At 37.5% G+C, this 22,190-nt stretch overlaps 1 protein-coding gene across 1 annotated transcript in view; it reads right to left on the bottom strand.

Annotated features, from left to right (window-relative positions):
* The window catches only part of SLC2A13 (solute carrier family 2 member 13), a 391,075-nt gene that overhangs the window by 76,009 nt on the left and 292,876 nt on the right, over nucleotides 1–22,190 (bottom strand). Inside the window, exon 7 of the mRNA XM_033222427.1 lies at nucleotides 2,469–2,594. Coding sequence (XP_033078318.1) covers nucleotides 2,469–2,594 — 126 coding nt within the window. The remainder of the gene's footprint in view (nucleotides 1–2,468; nucleotides 2,595–22,190) is intronic.

Here is a 22,190-nt window from a genome sequence, read left to right as displayed (position 1 = left end):
CTCCTCCAGAAGAGCAACTCCAAGACACATAATTGCCAGATTCACCAAAGTTGAAATGAAGGAAAGAATCTTAAGGGCAGCCAGAGAGAAAGGTCGGGTTACCCACAAAGGGAAGCCCATCAGACTAACAGCAGACCTCTCAGCAGAAACTCTCCAAGCCAGAAGAGAGTGGGGGCCAATATTCAACACTCTTAAAGAAAAGAATTTTCAACCCAGAATTTCATATCCAGCCAAACTAAGTTTCATAAGTGAAGGAGAAATAAAATCCTTTACAGATAAGAAAATGCTTAGAGATTTTGTCACCACCAGGCCTGCCTTACAAGAGACCCTGAAGGAAGCCCTAAACATGGAAAGGAACAATCGATACCAGCCATTGAAAAAACATGCCAAAATGTAAAGACCATCGAGGCTAGGAAGAAACTGCATCAACTAACGAGCAAAATAGCAAGTTAATATCATAATGGCAGGATCAAGTTCACACATAAGAATATTAACCTTAAATGTAAATGGACTAAATGCTCCAATTAGAAGACACAGACTGCCAAACTGGATAAAGAGTCAAGACCCATCAGTCTGCTGTATTCAGGAGACCCATCTCACATGCAGAGACATACATAGGCTCCAAATAAAGGGATGGAGGAAGATCTACCAAGCAAATGGAGAACAAAAAAAAGCAGGGGTTGCAATCCTAGTCTCTGATAAAATAGACTTTCAACCATCAAAGATCAAAAGAGACAAAGAAGGCCATTACATAATGGTAAAGGGATCAATTCAACAGGAAGAGCTAACTATCCTAAATATATATGCACCCAAAACAGGAGCACCCAGATTCATAAAGCAAGTCCTTAGAGACTTACAAAGAGACTTAGACTCCCATACAATAATAATGGGAGACTTCAACACTCCACTGTCAACATTAGACAGATCAACGAGACAGAAAATTAACAAGGATATCTAGGAATTGAACTCATCTCTGCACCAAGCGGATCACTTGGACTCGGGGAGGGGAACATCACACATCCGGGCCTATCATGGGGAGGGGGGAGGGGGGAGGGATTGCATTGGGAGTTATACCTGATATAAATGATGAATTGATGGGTGCTGATGAGTTGATGGGTGCAGCACACCAACATGGCACAAGTATACATATGTAACAAGCCTGCACGTTATGCACATGTACCCTAGAACTTAAAGTTTAATAAAAAAATAAATAAATAAATAAATAAATAAATAAAATAAAAAAATAAAATACTAATTGCATTTCTTTTACATATTTCTTTGTAATTAGTATATTTATAATGTGGTCTGGATCTTTACTCAACTAACATATATAATTTACTTCTTTGGAGCAGTTCTCTAATGAAATGATTATTACACTATACTTTATAGCTCCTATGAGACACAATACTTTATTACAGATTTCATTGCCTTTATCAGTACTATGAGTAGACAAGATAAGAGCATATTATTTTATAGGAATTTAAAACACAAAAGAGGTTAAAGCCATATCAAATAACATTTGCACATTTTATATGTCTGGATACAAATGTTAGTTCACAAATCTGGAGAATATTTATTTATTTTATATTAATATTTCATTTATGCATCTACTATAAACCAAAAATATTAAGGTTTCTAGCCTCCCAAGCTAGTTACATGCCAATGATTACCAACTTTTATCCTTATTTTGCTTAATTTCACTCAACCCTGGAAAAGGCCTCTAGGAATAAAAAAAATAGTTTCATGAAATAATTTAACGTGATAGTAATTCGTTTTTTTTTTTTTTTTTTTTTTTTTGAGGCACAGTCTCACTCTGCTGTCCAGGCTGGAGTGTAGTGGTTTGATATCAGCTCACTGCAACCTCTATCTCCTGGGTTCAAGTGATTCTCCTGCCTCAGCCTCCTGAGCAGCTGGGATTACAGGCATGTGCCACCACTCCCAGTTAATTTTTGTAATTTTGTAGAGACAGGGTTTCACCATGTTGGCCAGAGTGGTCTCGAACTCCTGACCTCAAGTGATCTGCCTGCCTCAGCCTCCCAAAGTGCTGGGATTACAGGCGTGATGCACCACGTGCAGCTTAATGTGATAATAATTCATTTTGACTTTACAGTTTCTTTTCATTTAAAAGTTTGGGAGTCTGGAAATACAGTGTAATTAAACAATATGCAGTGGGAGAAATTGCCTTGGCAGTATTTGTGAACACCTGCCTAAAACTAAAGATCCAAACTCCTATACCTTATTAGAGAAATCTGGGTCTCCAAAAGTCTAGGCCTGGGTGCTTTCTACTCTGCGTGAAACACACAATTGCAATGCTTTGCATCCACTATCACCAGTATATGCTGCAAAGTAATGTAATTATGAAGGCCAGTTTAAAAGAACTGCTATAAGTGCAAGCACTCTGAAAACTTAAACATAAGCCTCATTTTGAAATATTATTATACATTCGTATGGTAAAATGAGTGATATACCTGCCCCAGGCTGCCTCATTTGTAGATGCTTTATTAACTGGAACACAGGAGGAGTCAATGACAGTTGATTTGTTCATCTTGTAGCAGAAACCGCAGTCTGGATCCAACATACATTCATTACAGTAACTGAAAAATGAAAAGAGTTACCGTCATGTTGGCAGAGACAACTGGTGCTCACCATATACTGGATTCCATGTGCTTCTCTGCATTTTCCACTCTCTTGTGCAGTCAGCTTGGGGCCTTGGGATTTGTTTTGGCCAAGGAAAGTGACATGTGTTGAGCCAGGTGAGAGCTGGCTGGTCTCTTCGATTTCTCCCTCTTTTGGCCATATCAACTGTGGAAGCCACTTTGAGCTGAAGGAGGCTTGGATCTGAGAGACTGAATGTAGAAGAGTCCCCGTCAATCTGGAGCAAATAAACTTTTGCTTTCCTAAACCAATGAGATTTGTTACCAAACTGTAGACTGGCTCATTGTGATCCAGCCCTGACTGGTTCCAAGTTGCATCAAAGCATTCATTTCTCTTAATTGTCTACCTCATGCACCATCTATTTTAAAAAATGAAAATAGTTTTTTTTTTTTTTTCTAATACATATCCTGAAAAAGAAAATTCAAACAATGAAAAACATTATGTCTGAAGAAAAAAGTCAAACAAAAATACTACTACTCAAATATGGTCATTGTTAACATCTTGGTGAAATCTGTGCTTTCAGCAAAGTTATACTGAGTATCAATTATGGATTATTCTTAATTTAAAAGAAGTAGGTATAGGAACAAAGGCTAACCATCCCCTAATCACATCTGCTAATTGGATCACAAAGTCATAATCAGTTACTAATTGCTCATTTGGCAGCAGCATTCTAACTGCAGAAAAAAAATTAAAGACACAAAATCCTTTAGAGGGCAGGGTTTGCCAACTAAAGCCTACATCATGCTTATAGAATGAGTTTTCTCCCTGTCACAGTCATTTGCCAGACAATTCTGGAGCACTTTACAGATGGCAAGCACATGCAAGGTATCAGAGATACTAAAGATGAATAAGCCCAAATCCCTGCTCCTTGGTAGATAAAAGGCAAGAATGAGAAACAGACGAACAATGACAATGTAATGGAAACTGGGTATGAGCTACCTGGAACGGGCCGATTCATTTTAACGACGAGAGCTGGGAACCATTTTAAATATGACATTGGAACCAAATCATAAAAGAAATTTACCAGGCAAAGAGGTAGAACAAAGGGCATTTCAGAGAACTGCTTTTGTTGTCATTAAAGATTTGTTGTCAGCACAGATTTATTAAATATTTACTGTTTACAAGTCATGATACTATGGGTTGTGAAAGGAGAAATAGGTCATCTGAAAAAGACATCCAAGGGACATACAAGTTGTCTGAAAAGGATATGAAAGAATATTTCTTAATGTTCAAAATCAAAATACTTTTTTGATTCAGTTAACTAAATATGAAAACACTGGTGATAGGGTTTTTATGTTTGTCCCTTCCAAATCTCATCTTGAATTGTAATCCCCAAAGTTAGAGGTAGGGCCTGGTGGGAGGTACTGAATCGTGGGGGGAAGATCCCTCTTGAATGGTTTAGTGCCATCCCCTTGTTGATCAGTGAGTTCTCACTCAGTTCACATGAGATCTGGTTGTTAAAAAGAGTCTGGAACCTCCCTCTTCTCTCTCTTGCTCCCCCTTTCACTATGTGAGGTGCCTGTTCCCCCTTAGCCTTCCACCATAAGCTTCCTGAGGCCCTCACCAGAAGCAGATGTCAGCACCATGCTTCCTGTGCAGCCTGCAGAACCGTGAGCCAATTAAACCTCTTTTCTTTATAAATTACCCAGTCTCAGATATTCCTTTATAACAACCGAAACAGACTAACACAACTGGCATCGTTTAAAAATTAGATTTGTTATCATTTCAGCCTTCTCCCTCCTGTGAACTCTTCCTGAGCTAGGCAGTCACCCATATTTTTGAATGAGACTTCAGCTCTAGACAAAAAGCAAAGGAAAGGCCATTCAAATGTACTGAGAGGTGATTCAGCAATGTAAATATACAATTTTCTACATCTGTGATAAGCACACTAAACTAGACAACTGAAGGCTTTAGAAGTGAGGACACTGAGTGTCTGTCTTTGAGAACCAGACTAGGCTAATTTGGAAAGGGAGATAATTTCTACTAGTATTTTGTGTATTCTGTCCATATGAGGTTAAATTTAACAATACCAATTGTTCCAATGGACTTAAGTTATACCCATTTGGGAAAGGTCAACTCACTCATTTGCAGAGAAATTGTTCTCAATTTTATTTCTCTGAAAATATGTAGTCCCTATAAAAGTCCAAAATGCATAATGATAAAGGCTAATAATTACTGAGAACTTACTGTGTGTGCATTTCAGACATATGAGATGTCATCCATAACAAATAACTTCCTCAATCACTTATCTAAGCATGACCCCAACTTCCCACTTTTCCTGCTTACTTATTAAATGATCTTCCTGTGACCTACTATGTGCCAGGTACTATTCTAGGTGCTGGGACATGTAAGTGAACAAAACACAGTTGCTGCTCTCGTGAAGCTGATTTGGTTATTAGACTTCCTGATGACCACCAGTTAACTGACCCCTCTACTTGCTCTCTATTATCAGTTTTCTCCTTTCTTTAGATTACTGACCACTTCCCATCATTTCAATATCCCAAATTTTCCTTCTCCTCTATCATTCCATTATACCCATCTGGCAAAAATCCTAGCTCTCTCTGAATGCAAACATTTGCCTTTTCTGTGACTTCCCCCATACAGCCAAATGTAGCTGAAGGAGTCACACTATAGAGCAGATGAGTAGCTCTTCTATAATTCATGATCACCAGCCTCAAATGGATTCTCAACAATCCTGATCTAGATGGCTTTAGTCAATATATACATCTTAAAGTTTCTTAGACCCCTGATTTCTAAGACTTTACTTCTGCTTACATTTATCCACATCCTGGAAATTATTATCATCTATGACTGGCGTCAGCAAACTACAACTGTTGAGAAAATCTGGCCTACCACTTATTCTGTAAAAAAGGTTTATAGAAACACAGCCATGTCCATTTGTTTACTTACGGTTTATGACTGCCTTCATGCTTTAAGGACAGACCTGAGAAGTCGTAACAAACATGATACAGCCTGCAAAGCTGAAAATATTTCCTATCTGGCCCTTTATAGTAAAAGTTTGCTGAACCCTAATCTAGAACACCTATATAGATTCCCGGTGTAGATATTTCATCCCTTTCTTTAAAATTCCCTAACTTCTTTACTCCAAGAACAACTGCTCTGCTACCTCATAGAGACCTTCAACATTCGTTCCCCACCAATCTCTCACTCACTCCATGGCTCTGCTTCCCTCTCTATGAAACCTTCATGTGAATCCCTCTAACCACTCTCAACAGATCCTCAATGTCTTCATATTTAGGTTCTACTATTACAGCCACCCTGCAGAACTTCATGTTTGTCTCTTTCTGAACACTTTTCAACCTCTAGACTATTCTGTTCTGTCAGAGAAATAACACAACCAGGCATATTGATACAAATACACATTACAAGTTTTCAACCTTGGCTGGATACTCACTGTTGCCAGGAACTTTTCCTGTCCCTAATAATAGATAGATTTCCCAAGCACCCACAATTCTCTTCAAATCCCAATCCTTATTCCTCCACAAATTTCTTAGAAGATGGCCTTGTCTTTGTTGGGGCTCAGAACATGCTACTCCATAATATGGCACCTTGGAGCTCACACCCTAATCTTTTCCCCACCTTTGCCTCTGAAGCACGGTCATAAAAAAAAGAAAAAAAAAATCTCTTACCTACATCCTCTGAAAGTAGGTCATAAGACCCTCAGTCTGTAGGGTTCCTTCTCTATACCCAGAGGCCAAGAAGAATCAGAACAAACAGGCCTCGCTGAGTTCTTCCTAGGTTATTATTATTAGCTCATACCCTTTGTTCTCCACTCTTATTTCCAACAACTATTCATAAAAATACACAGTTTTTCCTGGGTGCAATCTTCATGCCTGAAGGCTGTGTCACATAAAACTTTGGTTAAACACATTTGTTATGCTTTTCTCTTGTTAATCTCTCTTTTCTTACAGTAATGCCCATTATGACTCTTGAGATAGGTCAAAAAAAAGATATTATTTTTTCTACCTTACATCTTCTCAGCAAAAAACTGGAGGGACTAGGCATGAATTTTCTCACATTTAAACTCAGAAACAAAGACTTCCACATCCATATCTGTCCTCACCTCTTTTCCTCCGGGCTCTGAAAACAAGTGTTCAAAGTCATGGACCAAACTTTTAATTTCATTTCTCTGGCCATAACCAGGACCAACACCAAGTCTTACTAGTTATTTTCTTCCCTTTATCCTTTCAAACCTCTCCTAAAACATACTCCAAGGTGTATGTGCAGGTGTAATGCCTTTCTTTTATTAAAAAAGCATGAAAAACTACTCCTTCTGCTACTCCATACTGCCCCTCCACACCATTTTGTTCAGGGAAAGGAGGTCAAGTATCAAAAAGTGTTCAATTTCCTTCCCATTCCAAGGAGTAGGGCTCAGTGTGGGAAATGTATTTGTGCTTATCTGGACTAAGCCCTTATCTGCCTCCATCTTCTGGAGGAAAGACAAGATTGCCTACCACTCTTTCATCCTTGACCTGGAATTTTTTTTTTTCATCATATAGACCATTTTATGGCAAAATTCTTCCAAATATTACAAGATTCCCAACTTCAACTTGCAATTTAGAAGGTAGCACAAAACTTTAAATATCCTGGGGAATCTGCTAATTGACCTTTTACAGAGAGCATGTATCGTACCGACAGCTTTAACAATGGCATTTTTAAAAAGGAACAACTTCTAGAAGTGGCTATTATATTTTTCACTCAAGATTTGCTCTTTAAGCCTTTCTTGAGCGTGGCCTGATGAATTTATGTAAGGTTTTCTAAATATAAAAACTGAAAATTTAAATACATTGGCACAAAGTCAATGCTCATAAGAATATTCTAAGCATAGACTGAAATCTTTTCCTTTTGTCTGTTTTGGTGGAAAGCAGATATTAGGCCTATTTGTCCCCTTTCACAGTGTGACCTGGACTAAGTTCTAAATTCTAGACTTCAAAGTTTTCTATCTCAAGAGAACACATTCTCTAACAATCCACCCAGTTCCAAGACTGTACATGAAAGAAAAAGACAGAAATACCTATGATCTAACCCTAAATTCACACAAACCTTAACAGTGTAAAAACCAATTAGAATGCTGCAACTTCTCACAAGTATTTATTCTTACATACTAATTTTTTTTTTTTTTTTTTTTTTTTTTTGAGACGGAGTCTTGCTCTGTCGCCCAGGCTGGAGTTCAGTGGCCAGATCTCAGCTCACTGCAAGCTCCGCCTCCCGGGCTTACACCATTCTCCTGCCTCAGCCTCCTGAGTAGCTGGGACTACAGGCCCCCACCACCTCATCCGGCTAGTTTTTTGTATTTTTTAGTAGAGACGGGGTTTCACTGTGTTAGCCAGGCTGGTCTCAATCTCCTGACCTCGTGATCCGCCCGTCTCGGCCTCCCAAAGTGCTGGGATTACAGGCTTGAGCCACTGCGCCCGGCCTTACATACTAATTTCAAGGGCAGAAATTATAGGTGTGCTCTACTTCAGGAAACTTTACATTTATAAGAGAGATGAATATGAAGATATTCACATAAGGACTATGCTTTATAAAAGGAATTGCAGAATGAATTAAATAAAATGGAGTTCTCCTTATTGATATACAGTTTAAATTTCAGGCTAATCCACATTTAGTAAAGCTGATGGAGATGGCCCTCATTGTAACATACAATGCTCTTTACTGACTAGTAAGCAAAATAGATTCTGAGCACCCAAGGGATAAGGCCATGCTTACCAACTCTGTATCTGTAGAACAGCATGCAGCCCGCTGCAGAGTGGATTCCCAATATATATTTGTTGAATGAACCAATGCACAACAGCTCTAGAAATCAAGGCATTCTTGTAGGTTCATAAGCTAGTTTGTACTTGGTTTATGGAAAATAATTTTAGGGGGTAGGTGAATTGAGGTAAATATATTAGTCATTTTTAGAATGAAATAAAAAGAAGGCAAAACCAATTGTCAAAGGGTATTTTAAGTTGAGCCTGGTTTTTAAATTGACAAGTGATGAAAGCCACAAATATCTGATTAACACCCAAAATGGAACTGGTTAGTAATTTTGATAACTCACTTTCAGAAAGCAACAACAGCAGCAAGAGCCAGTTTCCTTGAAGCCCACATAGAAAAGCCAGAGAGAGAGAGCTCTCTTTGAAATCACAGCCCACAAAATCTCATAGTAGAAGGACATTTCAATATTTAGAGAGAATTTGTAGTAAATAAGTGTGCCTGGAATTCAGACTATTTTTCTCAATTGTAGACACCTTTCCCATGGGGAAATCAGACAATAGCCAGTGATGTTCCTCTACTGTGGGATGTGACTGCTGAGGACCTGAATGCAGATATACTAGAAACTCAAATAGAGGAAATTATGGATTCCAGACAAGTACAGTTAGAACCAAATGGTTCTTTTTTACTGGTTGCAGAGAAGAAATATTTAACTTTCCAATCTCTAGCCTTTCTTTCCAGAAAGGGAGAAAATCTCTGACTTTTGAGAAAGGGGACAAATAAGTATTCATATATTTAGAACAAAACTGGCTCTAAAACCTAAAAATGCTTTCAATTAAAGTAAAAAAGAGCAGGACAAAAGGCTGCTCAGTGTCTAAGGAAGAGAAAAGATGGCCTATTTTCATTCAATCAATCGTTTATATGTTTCAGGTGGCACCCAGGGTCTTAGCCAAATGTGCTCTCTGCTCAGAAAATCTTTTAAAAATTGATTTGAGTTAATTTAGAACATTTTTAGTTTCTACTCCATGAAGTTGGGTGTGAACTCAGCCCTCTGGAAAACGGTCCATTTGTTTTTAAGTATGTCTCATTAAACTCAGCGAGCTGGAGCATCAAGAACAGTGTTTGATCTTAAAATGCCTGTCTCTAGAATGCCCTAAATTTCAGAAAATCAGTGGTGGCAAACACAGGTGTAGGAATGATCCGTGGCCACAGGTCCAATTTCATTTTCTGCAGGTAATTGTGCTCACTCACTCCTTCTTTATGCATGACTTAACACCCTATTTTGTGCAATAATGTCACTCTCTTTCCCCTAACAGCATTCCCAAACTTCCCTACTTTACTATCCCCTTCCTCACTGCTCTCACCAGCTTCAGCAGGTAACTTGGAATCTGGTTTACCAGAGAACACTGCCACTATTAGTGGGGATGGTGACTCCATGCCTTGCTTGGAGCCTTGTGAAGGACAGATTCCTATATCAGTACTGAAAACAACTCTGAACACCTGATTTCTTTCCCTGACAGAGCATAGATGTCAGTTGATTTCCTCTCCCTGTTTAATCATGTAAGTAGGAAACTCATGAGAATAAAAAAAAAATCTTATATACTGGAGTAAATAGTTAGAAATGAGTTTAAAAGGCTAGGGGCCTACTGGTAATAATTTCATGAAGCAAATCATCCTCTCCACTCCATTAAAGTTGCTCTCCCAGAGATTGCTGGTGGTTGTCTCATGTCTCTAATAAAGGTTCCCAGAAACAAGGGTAACTAGGAGCATTTTTCCAACATACAATTATCATTTTGTGATAAGATTTTCTAAAATTTTTCCCTCTTTCCTACAATGTTCCCATCCCTTCTGCTGCGCGACACTATTCTCTTTAGGTTTCTCCCACCTCTCAGATGGTGGCATCTTCATCTTTTCTTTCTCCTTTGCTTCTGTTTTGGGCCATCTACTTTCATTACTTTGCTGGGAAATATCAATTTTACATGACCATTGCTATAACCAATACACTGAGCCTCCATGACCTCTTTCTGAACTTCGTTTCTCTTCCCTAAGTACCAGAACTATCCTTCCAATTGCCCAATTATCTGGATGTTTTCCAAGTGTCTCAAACTCAACAACCTAAAGCTCAATCTTTGGTTTTCCTGCCAAATCTATTGTTTCTTTCGTGTCTCCCAATCTAAAAACCTGAGCATGATCGCAGAACATTCATATTTAAATAGCTACCAGCTCTATCAATTTTATGTCTCAAGCATGTATAGTTCCTGTACTCCCCATTCTTTTCTTTTTTTTTTTTTTTTTTAGACAGAGCCTCACACTGTCACCCAGGCTGGAGTGCAATGGCGGCGCGATCTCGGCCCACTGCAACCTCCGCCTCCTGGGTTCAAGCGATTCTCCTGCCTTGGCTTCCTGAGTAGCTGGGATTACAGGCACGTGCAACCATGCCTGGCTAATTTTTGTATTATTAGTAGAGTTGGGGTTTCACCATGTTGGCCAGCCACCGTGCCTGGCCTTGTACTTTCCATTCTTATCCCAGCCATCTCTCATTTGAGCTCTTCCAATAGTCTTTTAAAGGGGCCTGCTTCTAGACTCTGTTCACTCCACTCTCTACACTGCCTCAAATCTAACCTGATCAGATTTCTCTGCTTTTTAAATCCTAGAGAGCTTCCCATTGCCTTACTATGGCATCATTTAGCCCCTGCCTATCTTGCCTGTCTCTTCTTGCCATTTTTCCATAGGTGCCGTGGGCGCTAGCCAGTCCAAAGAGACTGCAGGATTTAGAATATGACATGCTCTCATGTTTTTCCTCATACTGTTTTCTCTGGATATTACTTTCTACCTTATCTTTCCTATACTTCCTTTGCTTCAAGACTCATGTTCCTTTATGCAACTTCCTGAACCCAGCAGAATTAGAAGCATCACAATACTGTCAGAGTACCACAAAATGCTCATATTATTATCATGCATCCCATGATTTCTTGACAGGTTCATGCCGTGTTTGCTTTCCCTTACTGCACTGTGACCTTCTCAGGACCCTGTACAGCTTTTATTCTTAGCGATTTCCATGTTGCTTGATACATAAGTGCTCAATAAATACCTGCTGAGTAAGTAATGAGATGAATGAATGTCACTAATATTGATAGAAGATTTGGTAGTTCCCTCTCTCTGTAGTTCCATTAGACACCTCGTTCTCCATTTCAGTCCATGAAGATAACAAGATTGAAGGTTGAATCACACCATGAATTGTTCCTTACAATTCACGGCTCTCAGACCAAATCCATACATGACCATCTGGAACTCTGTGAAACACAGTCATATTTCTCACCTCTTCCCCTTACATGTTGAGGCTAAGATTCAACTGACTCCTGAGTTAGATGTAAAAAAATTTATATTAGTGAGGTCTACTGTTTAAAAGCAACCAGGCTCCTGCCCAGATTGAGCATTTGGCTCTGGCACTGTTAAAGGCAGCAATTTAGCCTACTAGTCAGAATGGTTTTTCTTTGCTTTTGCGATTTAACATATTAGGCCTGGATTTCTAGTAACTGGTTGTCTAATCCTTTTAATGAATTCTTGGGTTGATTCTTCCATTTCATCTGAACAAAGTGCAACAAAGAACTCTCTAATGGGGAAGGAAGAAGAAGAGAGCTCTATCTACCAAGTCTGTCAACTCCAGTGGGGTTTAAGTGTTTTCCTGTTACAGTAAATGAATGTTTGATCAACATAGTTAAAAACCTCAATTCTAATTTTGCATGTGTAAGATGCCATGTATATAAATGTATGTTTATATATACATATACATATGTTTATAGGTACATAAATATGTGCATAAAATATATATACATACATGTATATATAACTTTTTCAGTCTCGATACGTTTCAGAGTAAAAATTAGATTTGCATACAATTTGTATGTAATCATCACATACAAATATAATCGAATTAGAGTGCAACATGCTTTTTTCAGAGAAAAAAACAGTAATTAATCTTCTCTGGTGACAACATATATTATTCATTATTGAAGAGACAGAAAAGAAATACTAGGAGGAATACTTAAGAGACTGAAATTCTTAGGTTTGCAAACAGACCAAGTAAGTCGACTAGTATTTGAGGCTATGAAGATTTTGCAGGGTGAATTTTATCATGAGCCTTATTGTGCTAATATCACAGACAGTTTACCATGCAAAGAGGCTATATTAAATAATTACATGTTCTCATTTAATTCTTACATTGGCATCATGAGGGAGGCTTTAAATTCCCCCTTTTACAGAAAAGCCTCAGATTTAGAGAGGTTAAACTACCTAAGCAAGGTCACATAACTGAAATGTGGCGGAGCTCGGGTTCCAACCTAAGGATGTTGACTTCCAATATTCAGATTTTTATAAGAAGTTTATTTAAAGGAAAGCAGGCTGAATAATATAAAGAAAATAAGCTAAAACTAAAATTAGAAGACAAGATTAGAAATACAGAAAGTACTTCAACATATATTGTACCGTCTGGTCTTTTCCAGTATCCTGGTGAAGTATGCAGGCGCGTTCTTGTTTCACAGATGAGGAAAACCAAGCTTGGAAAGCTAAGAGACTTGCTCATGTCTCTAATAAAGGTTCTCTGACTTCAAATCAGATATTTATTCTACTTAGCCTTAGTTTGTTGAAACGTAAAGTTATGCCATTGAGAAAACTGATCAGCATACTGACTGACATGTGACACTCTGATAGATTTTGGAAACTTGTATTGTCTTGTGAAGATACAGTAGGAGGCAATGGTTATACTCCCCAGTAAAATGGAGGCAGAAAGTACTATGTGGAAAAGTGGTGATCACTCACTACAGCACATATGATCACTCACTACAGCACATATTTTTAAAAATTTTTGGCCGGGCGCGGTGGCTCAAGCCTGTAATCCCAGCACTTTGGGAGGCCGAGACGGGCGGATCACGAGGTCAGGAGATCGAGACCATCCTGGCTAACACGGTGAAACCCCGTCTCTACTAAAAAAAAAAAATACAAAAAAACTAGCCGGGCGAGGTGGCGGGCGCCTGTAGTCCCAGCTACTCCGGAGGCTGAGGCAGGAGAATAGCATGAACCTGGGAGGCGGAGCTTGCAGTGAGCTGAGATCCGGCCACTGCACTCCAGCCTGGGCGACAGAGCAAGACTCCGTCTCAAAAAAAAAAAAAAAAAAATTTTTTTACTGAGGTAAAATTCACATAAAATTTATCATTGTAAAGCTTGCAGTTTAGTAAATTTCAATATATTCGGAGGTCTACAAGCATCACCACTATCCAATTCCAGAACATTTTCATCACTCAAAAGTAAGTCCTTTACTTCCCAATTCCCACTTTTCATCACCCCCTGGCAACTACAAATCTACTTTTTGTCTCTATGGATTTGCTATTCTGGACATTTTATATCAATGTAATTATACAATGTGCTCTGTTGTTTCTGACTTCTTTCACCCAGCATGTTTTCGTGGTTCAGCCATGTTACAGCATTTGTCAGTATTTCATGCCTTTTTACAATTATACAGTATTCTACTGTAGGATATATCACACTTCGTGTATCTATTTGTCAGTTGATGGGGTATTTGGGTTATTTCTATGTTTTTTTCGCTGTTTTATAAAAAAATGTTGCTATGAACATTTGTGTAGAAGATTTTGAGTAGACATGTGCTTTCGATTCTTCTGGGTGGAATTGCTGGGTCATATGATAACTATATATATATATGATATTTATATTAATTTCCTGAAAAACTGACAGACTCATTCATGTACACTTTTTGCTACTTGATCTTTGACCAATGATACTGGTACAGAATGAGTCAGGTTTTCCAAGTCAGTGCTAGAAATTGTTAATCAAAGAATTTTTTCATTTTTAATGGGAATCACCAAAGGAGAAGATGTTTTCGAAGATAAGCCTGTCATTAACACTTACAGTAGTGATCCAGCCAGCAGAATGAAAATTTTATATGGTCTTTTGCAGAAAGAATAATAGAGAATCTTGGCCCCAAATAAATCAGCAAACTGTGAAAGATATAAATAATGTTCACCAATATCTACTTGTCCTCCATTTCAAGGTAGATAGAGAATTATAATACAATTCCTTATATGACGTTAGGGGTTGCCAAGTGACTAGTTGCGGCCATACGATGAGAGTATGAAATAATAGTTGTAGGCCAAAGCATTTATTGCTATTGCTCAACTCTCCAGCTCTACGCTTCACCTCTGTGATAAATCTTGAAGCCTTGAAGTGAGAGGTGGCATCCTAGAATGGCGGAGGCTCTATTAGTTTGTATACCTGAGATATAAGCAGAGTTGTTTGTTGTTTTAAACCACAAAGGTTTTTTTTTTTTTTTTTTCTTTTTATATTAGTAAGGCCTATCCTATCCTGGCTGCTATATCAGCTCAACTTATTTCTTTAACATCCTGGTTCTGAGCTATAGTATATGATTACTGGCACATGTCTTAAGTTATCAGCATGCTTCTTTTCCCCTCAAAGCATTGCAAACTGATCATTATATTGGTGACACACTCTACAAGCAGGTCACAGAGCTTTACCAATAAAGACAAATAAAAATAAGGTAAAAACACAGTTTTGCTTGGGGCTCATCATTACTGTCTGAAAATTCTTTTATATAAGACTTACTTTCTCTCTTCATGACTATATTCATATAAACATTGATGTGTCCCTAAAAAGCTGTATAACATACATGCCTCCTTCAAATATAGTTAACTAGTCATGTTACCTGATAAGAGGTGCTGATTTCTATATAGTACTTCTAACACTAGCTTTTCTACTTACTGAGAACTTTTAAATATTTCAAGGCATAGGGTAGATAGAGAGTCCTTTAACTTCACAGTTTAGGGTCATAGTAACAGCTATGGAGTCAAACTTTAATATAAGAACTGCACTGCGGTACATATTCTTTGATTAGAATTGTACTATTTTAAAATGTAATGATAAAGTTCTTATAGTAGGAGGCTCATAAATATCATTCCATGCCTAGAAGCCATACCCATAAATATTACCTAATTTTTAGTATAAACTTTTCAGAATTTGAAAAGTTCAAAAGCAACTCAATGTTCTTTTTAGAAAAAAAAGCATTCATCTATTTAACATATAAAATATAAATAATGAATGAAGAAAGTGAGGTATCTGTGACTAAAGTGTTGTATTTAGTATCCATGAAGATCAAACTCATTTAAACATAACTGGATTTATAGTCATACACTGAGCTTTCAATGCTACTTCAAGCGGACTGAAAGAAGCAAGTGAGATCTCTACTCAATTATTAGTCTGAGCCTTTCATGGATTTTGGAAATTATATTCTTCCCTCATTTGACAAATTAAAATAAAGATAAAGAAATACCTAAAGAAAGAAAAATTTACTCAGTTTCTTAAGCAGTTAATTTTTGCATGAAATATTATGGAGATTCTGTCTCTAACAGAATATGCTTTAGAAATACTCATTTTTAGATCAATTGAATTTAAGAGACTATGCAGTTTTTAATATGGACTAATGGAAATTCATGACTTTCAAAATCAAAAGGAAAAATTAAAGTGACACACTTGATGGATAGTTAAAAATAATATGTAGGTTATAAATTTAGAAATGATAACTTTTAACTAAAACGAATTACTTTTTACTGTTTGGGGTATCACAACTTGAAATCTGAGTATCTAGTACCCGCATTCTTTGTAATGGGCAGTCACGTTGCCTTTAATATATTTTCTTTATGTTGGTATACAATATAGGTTATTTTAAAGTGAGCACTCTATATTTTTTCTCCATCTGAGGAAATACTTCTTAAAATTGCCTCACTTTTTGGGACCCATTTGTGCCATTTTGCTTCAGTAACTGATGATTCTGTATCTGTTACCCAAGTGTCTTACTATGCACCAAGAAAGAACCTTGGTAACCAAATCTGTTTTACATTTTTTGTCAAACACTATAACACTTGGCATTAGGCTTATTGTATTATAAGTGCTTCAAACAAAGACAACATAATCAAAGGAAGAAATACATTTTGACTTACACTGCTTTGCTTCTCAGTTCTTGCATAGTTGGTTAGAAGGTTTTCTGATTTTCGTGAAAAACTGTGTGTGTGAATGTGGAGGACAAAGTGAGTTTTTATTGAAGGGTGAAAGAAACAGCCCCTGGAGCCCCAAAATGACATTTGGTTGGAAGCTGTGCTGTGTGACAGAGATGAAATGAGATAGATTGAAGTCATCCCCCTAGATAGCATCATGTCCTCTGATGCCAGCAACTCTGTGTAATCTTTTGCTCTCACAACCAGACCTTATTGCACTGACAAAATTCATAAAATAAAATCAAGGTGAATGAAACCAATAGGAATTAAGGAAGTGGTGTTGGGGTGTGGCAAAATACTAATGTTAGCACACAGTGGTTCTTCTCTTTAAGGAAAATTCAGATTCACATGGATAATTCATCTCCCTAACTAAAGGAGGAGGCTTAGAAGAGAACAGCTTTCAAAATGGTCTTCCTTTTCTCATATGATTGTACAGATATACTCCAATTTGCCTAAAGGATATTAGTTTGTAAGTGCTCATCTGTATTTGCTTCTTGTCTTAAATGACTTTTCTCATGTTCATCTACCTGTGTAACAGAGGTCTTAAAAACAATTACCCAAACAAAAAAAAAAAACAAAATAAAATCAACAATTCAACTCAGAATATTCAACTATGCTCACATTCAAAACCATATAGATAAGATCATTGTTCTGCTCCTACAAAAACCAAGGTGGTGAATACTTTAAAGTATATCAACATAGGTATTTTATAGGTATTATTTACCTTTGACCATAAGGAATTACTGTCCACTCCCAAATAATGCATTACACCCTCCCTTGGACAAGAAGAGCATCACACTTTAATTGGTAAATTTCAGAATGAAAAGGGTAGTGGTTAAGGGCTGAATTCTAGAGAAAGATCTTTCTCAGTTAAAGCATGGTTCTGCTGTCTGCTAAGCCATATGATCTAAAATTCACTTAAGTTCCTCATTTTTATTTTTAGACAGCATCTCGCTCTGTCACCCAGGGTGGGGTACAGTGGTGCAATCTCAGGTCACTTCAACTTCTGCCTTCCAGGCTCAAGTGCTCCTCCTGCCTCAGCCTCCTGAGTAGCTGGGTCTACAGGCACATACCAACATGCATGGCTAATTTTTGTATTTTTTGTAGAGAAGGGATTTTGCCACATTGCCCAGGCTGCTCTTGAACTCCTCGGCTCAAGAGATACACTGGCCTCGGCCTCCTAAAATGCTGGGATTACAGGCATGAGTCACAATGCCCAGCCTCACTCAACTTCTTTAAGCCTCAGTGCCACTGGTAAAATGGGGACAATAATAGCATCTATCTCAGTCTTTCCGAAGGATAAAAGAGAACCCATGCAAAGTTCTTAGTAAAGGGATCCACATAATGGTAACTATATAACAAATGGCAGGTGCTGTGACCATTCTTTTTGAACAGATAAGGAATCACTCATTTGTTCAGATCACTCATTTTGAACAAACACAACAAAAGGCAGCTGTTTCACTGGTTTCAAAGGCCAAGGCAACAGGACAAATGAAAGAGATATTAATGATTCCTTTTACTTTGCAAAACTAGAGTTAAATATTTAAGACAACCACATTTCTTGTCACCTGCAAAGTTGACTTTAGACTTCTAATGAGCATAGAGAGAACTAAACTATGAAAGTAGGTGAATCCCTATTTTGGTCCATTGGTTTGTACTTCCTGCTGTCAAGCAGAATCACTCATAAATGTCTCATAAAATTAACATATTCCCTAGCTGTACTGTTGTGGCAAAGATTGCTAGTGGCCTATCCCTATATTCATTCTTTCCCTCCTTCTTTTTAAGAGAAATGTGATTCCTAACTGGGCACATAGTGGCTCCACCTCCCTCCTCCCAACTGCTGGACAAAAAAATACATGTCCCAGTTCACATTACAACTAGATACAGCCAAGGGATTAATTCTGTCCAGTGAGAAGTATTGCGTGGGATTTCAGGAAGACTTCAAAGGGAGCTGATTCAGCTGGGAAGAGCTGCTCTTTCTGCATTTTCTTCTGGCTTGCTTCACAGGAATGCTATGCTGGTAGAACTCCTGCAGCCACCCTGACCCATGTGGTGAACTTATGAAAGACATTTGTGTGGGTATAGCAAAAGGATAGGAGCCTGGATTCATGATGACATTAGATGTAGCACATTGGTCCCCAACTCCTTACCCTTGAATTTATTTCACATGAGACAGAGAGAGAAAGACTTCTTCCTTGCTTAAGACATGTTATTTTGGGTTCTTCTGTAATATATAGCCTAACATGATTCCAAGTGGTACAAGTATTTTTTCAAATGCTTAAAAAATATTTTTGCTTATTTTTGAATACATTCTGAAAAAGCAAGTCTACCCAAGTCTCCAACATCTCTCTAAATATATACTTGTGTATGGGTTCAAAATGTAAATAAAAGCCTAAGATATTTCCTACTTCTGATGTGAGGCTATATTTCATGCTTTGTTTCCTTAACAGCTGGCACAAATGCAGTACTTGGTGCATGGTTAGCATTCAATAATGTGTGCCAAATGAAAGAATGAAAAGTGGGAAAGTCAAAGCTCAGAAAATCCTGGAAGATAACCTAGGCAATACCATACTGGACATAGGAACAGGCAAAGATTTCATGACAAAGATACCAAAACCAATCGCAACAAAAACAAAAATTGACAAGTGGGATCTAATTAAACTTAAAAGCTTCTGCAGAGCCAAAGAAACTATCAACAGAGTAAGTAGACAATCTATAGAATGTGAAAAAAGCATTTACAAACTATGCATCTGACAAAGGTCTAATATCCAGCATTTATAAGGAACTTAGCAAATTTACAAAAGAAAAACAACCCCATTAAAAAGTGGACAAAGGACATGAACAGACACCTCTCAAAAGACGACATACATGTGGCCAAGGAGCATATGAAAAAAAGTTCTGTTTCACTGATCATTAGAGAAATGCAAGTCAAAACCACAATGAGAAACCATCTCACACCAGTCAGAATGGCTATTATTAAAAAGTTAAAAAATAACAGATGCTGGTGAGGTTGTGGAGAAAAAAATGCTAATATACTGTTGGTAGGAGTGTAAACTAGTTCACCCATTATAGAAAGCAGTATGGCAATTCCTCAAAAAGCTAAAAGCAGAACTACCATTTGATCCAGCAATCCCATTGCTAGGTATATATGCAGAGGAATGTAAAGCATTCTACCATAAAGACACATGTATGGGAATGTTCATTGTAGCACTATTCACAATAGCAAAGACATGGACTCAACATAAATGCCCATCAATAAAAGACTGGATAAAGAAAATGTGGTACATGTACACCAGGGAATATTATGCATCCATAAAAAAGGACGAGATCACATCTTTTGCGGGAACATCAATTGAGCCGGAGGCTATCATCCCTAGCAAACCAACACAGGAACAGAAAACCAAATACCACATGTTCTCACTTATAAGTGGGAGCTAAATGATAAGAACAAGAACTTATGAACACAAAGAAGGAAACAACAGACACTGGGGTCTACTTGAGCAGGGAGGGTGGGAGGAGGGAGAGGAACAAAAAAGATAACTATTGGGTACTGAGCTTAATACCTGGGTGATGTAATAATATGTACAGCAAGTCCCCTGTGACATGTTTATCTACAATAACAAACCTTCACATGTACCACCAAACCTAAAATAAAAATTCAAAAAAAAATTCAAAAAAAGAAAAACAAGTGGGAAAGAGTCCCTAATAGTATCTGCATATATATGATTGCAAATTGGTAATGCAGATTCTCCCAGTGACTCAATGTGCACTGGTGAATGCGGCATTTAGCGAGCACACTGGTTCCTCCAAGTTACTTGGACAGCATGAAAGGTGACCTAAAAGTCTCAGAGTTCATGCCTCATCTCAGTAATCTCACCCACTGAAGAATGGCCGACCCCTGCCTCTTATTTGTAAGATGCAAGCTCAGTAATGTCAAGAATGATGACTTTTCTAGCTTGTCAAGTTTGTTTTGCTTTGTGAGTCTGTTTTTTGAGGTACTCATGACTGCCTCTATCTTAATTCAGTGCTTCTCTGACTGAGGTGGTAAATTGTTCCTTTGTGACGCTTCCTTATAGGGTAACTGAGCAGTTAAGCTTCTTCCTTTAGTGCTACAATTTCTGTTGCTCCAATTTCTCTCTGACAGAATAATTACCAAGTTTGTCTCTCTTGGAGTCTCATAGATTCATGTTTATTTGAGTTTCACTTATGTGTGATTTCTTAGCCTTTTCTAGTATTTGTTCAATTTGTTGTTTTTGTCTTTTATTAAGGCTTTAATCTTCAAGGTCATAAAACTCCTACCTTACTTTTTGCATTATATGGCTACTCCCTTCTTTTTTTTCTGGTGAGATTTCAAAGCTCTGTTGTTGTTTTTTAAAATATTCTTTCAGAATAGTATTGTTTCTTCTTCTGTTTTTGTTATGAGTGTATATAATTTTACTTTAATCCTGTGATTTAAAATCTTTGGATTCTTGTGTCTTTCCTCATTTTTCTTGAAAAGGCAACTCCAATTGCAGTTAAGCGCTCTCTTGCTTCTGCACACATGCTATCCCTCTTTCTGCAATGTCATGTTCCCTGCTTTGGCCTGCTTGACTCTAACCGACTGCTTTCTGTCAGCCTTGGGAAGTCTTCCACAGTAATATAGGAGTCAGTGGATTTGTCCATAAGTAGCTACTGGAACCAAAAAGGAGTTAGTACTTTAATACATAATTAGATGAGTGACTTTTTAAAAATTATGAGTTTTTCTATTGTATTGATATATTTTTCAACAATCTATGTATTAAGTAAAAGAGGCAGCCTCTGGATATTAAAAAGATAAATATAAAGAAAGTATAGCATTAACTCCTCTTGTAATTGTTCTGCAGTTGAACTGAGCCGTGACACTCATTGTTAGTTTGCATAAGAATAGAAGATCACTTTAGTATACATTGAAATTCCAACTATAACAAGCAATAATACTAACTTAGGATGTTTAGATTTCTGAATTTTATTCTAGTCATATATAGCAAGCCAAAACATACACATTTAAGTAAGTAATGTGAACATGAAAATAAAGTTAACAATAATTATATCTGTGCCAACATTAGCATATGGTAATTGCCAAGAATTTACACATTCATTAATATTTACTTATGTGTTTAGCTATAGCACAACACATAATTGTAAAACATACATGAATAAGGATGACAATATATTCTTGCCAAATTTGATTACACAGGCCAAGATTTGTTGTTTTAGGAAGTGAATAATTATATTCAATTTCAAATGTTTATTATATCACACTGAATTTTTGTGAAAACATCTATCGCCATAATAATGTACCCATTTTACAATGATAAAAACGAAATATCAGGAAAAGCTGATTATCTAGGCCCCACAAAGTTGTTATTATTATTATATTATTATTATTATTATTATTTTATTATTATTATTTTTTTGAGATGGAGTCTTGCTCTGTTGCCCAGGTTGGAGTACAGTGGTGCGACTTCAGCTCACTGCAACCTCCACCTCCTGGGTTCAAGCAATTTTCTTGCCTCAGCCTCCTGAGTAGCTGGGATTACAGGCACACACCCCCACACTGAGCTAATTTTTGTATTTTTAGTAGAGACGGGGTTTCACTATGTTGGCCAGGTTGGTCTCAAACTCCCGACCTTAGATGATCCACCTTCCTTGTCCTCCCAAAGTGCTGGGATTACAGGCATGAGTCACCGTGTCCAGCCAAAGTTAAATGTTTATAGAAAC

This window comes from Trachypithecus francoisi, unplaced genomic scaffold (assembly GCF_009764315.1).
Source record: "Trachypithecus francoisi isolate TF-2019V2 unplaced genomic scaffold, Tfra_2.0 Lachesis_group11, whole genome shotgun sequence".
Taxonomy (NCBI): Eukaryota; Metazoa; Chordata; class Mammalia; order Primates; family Cercopithecidae; genus Trachypithecus; species Trachypithecus francoisi.
Note: the sequence above shows the minus strand (reverse complement) of the source record. Positions and strands in the feature narration are given on the sequence as shown.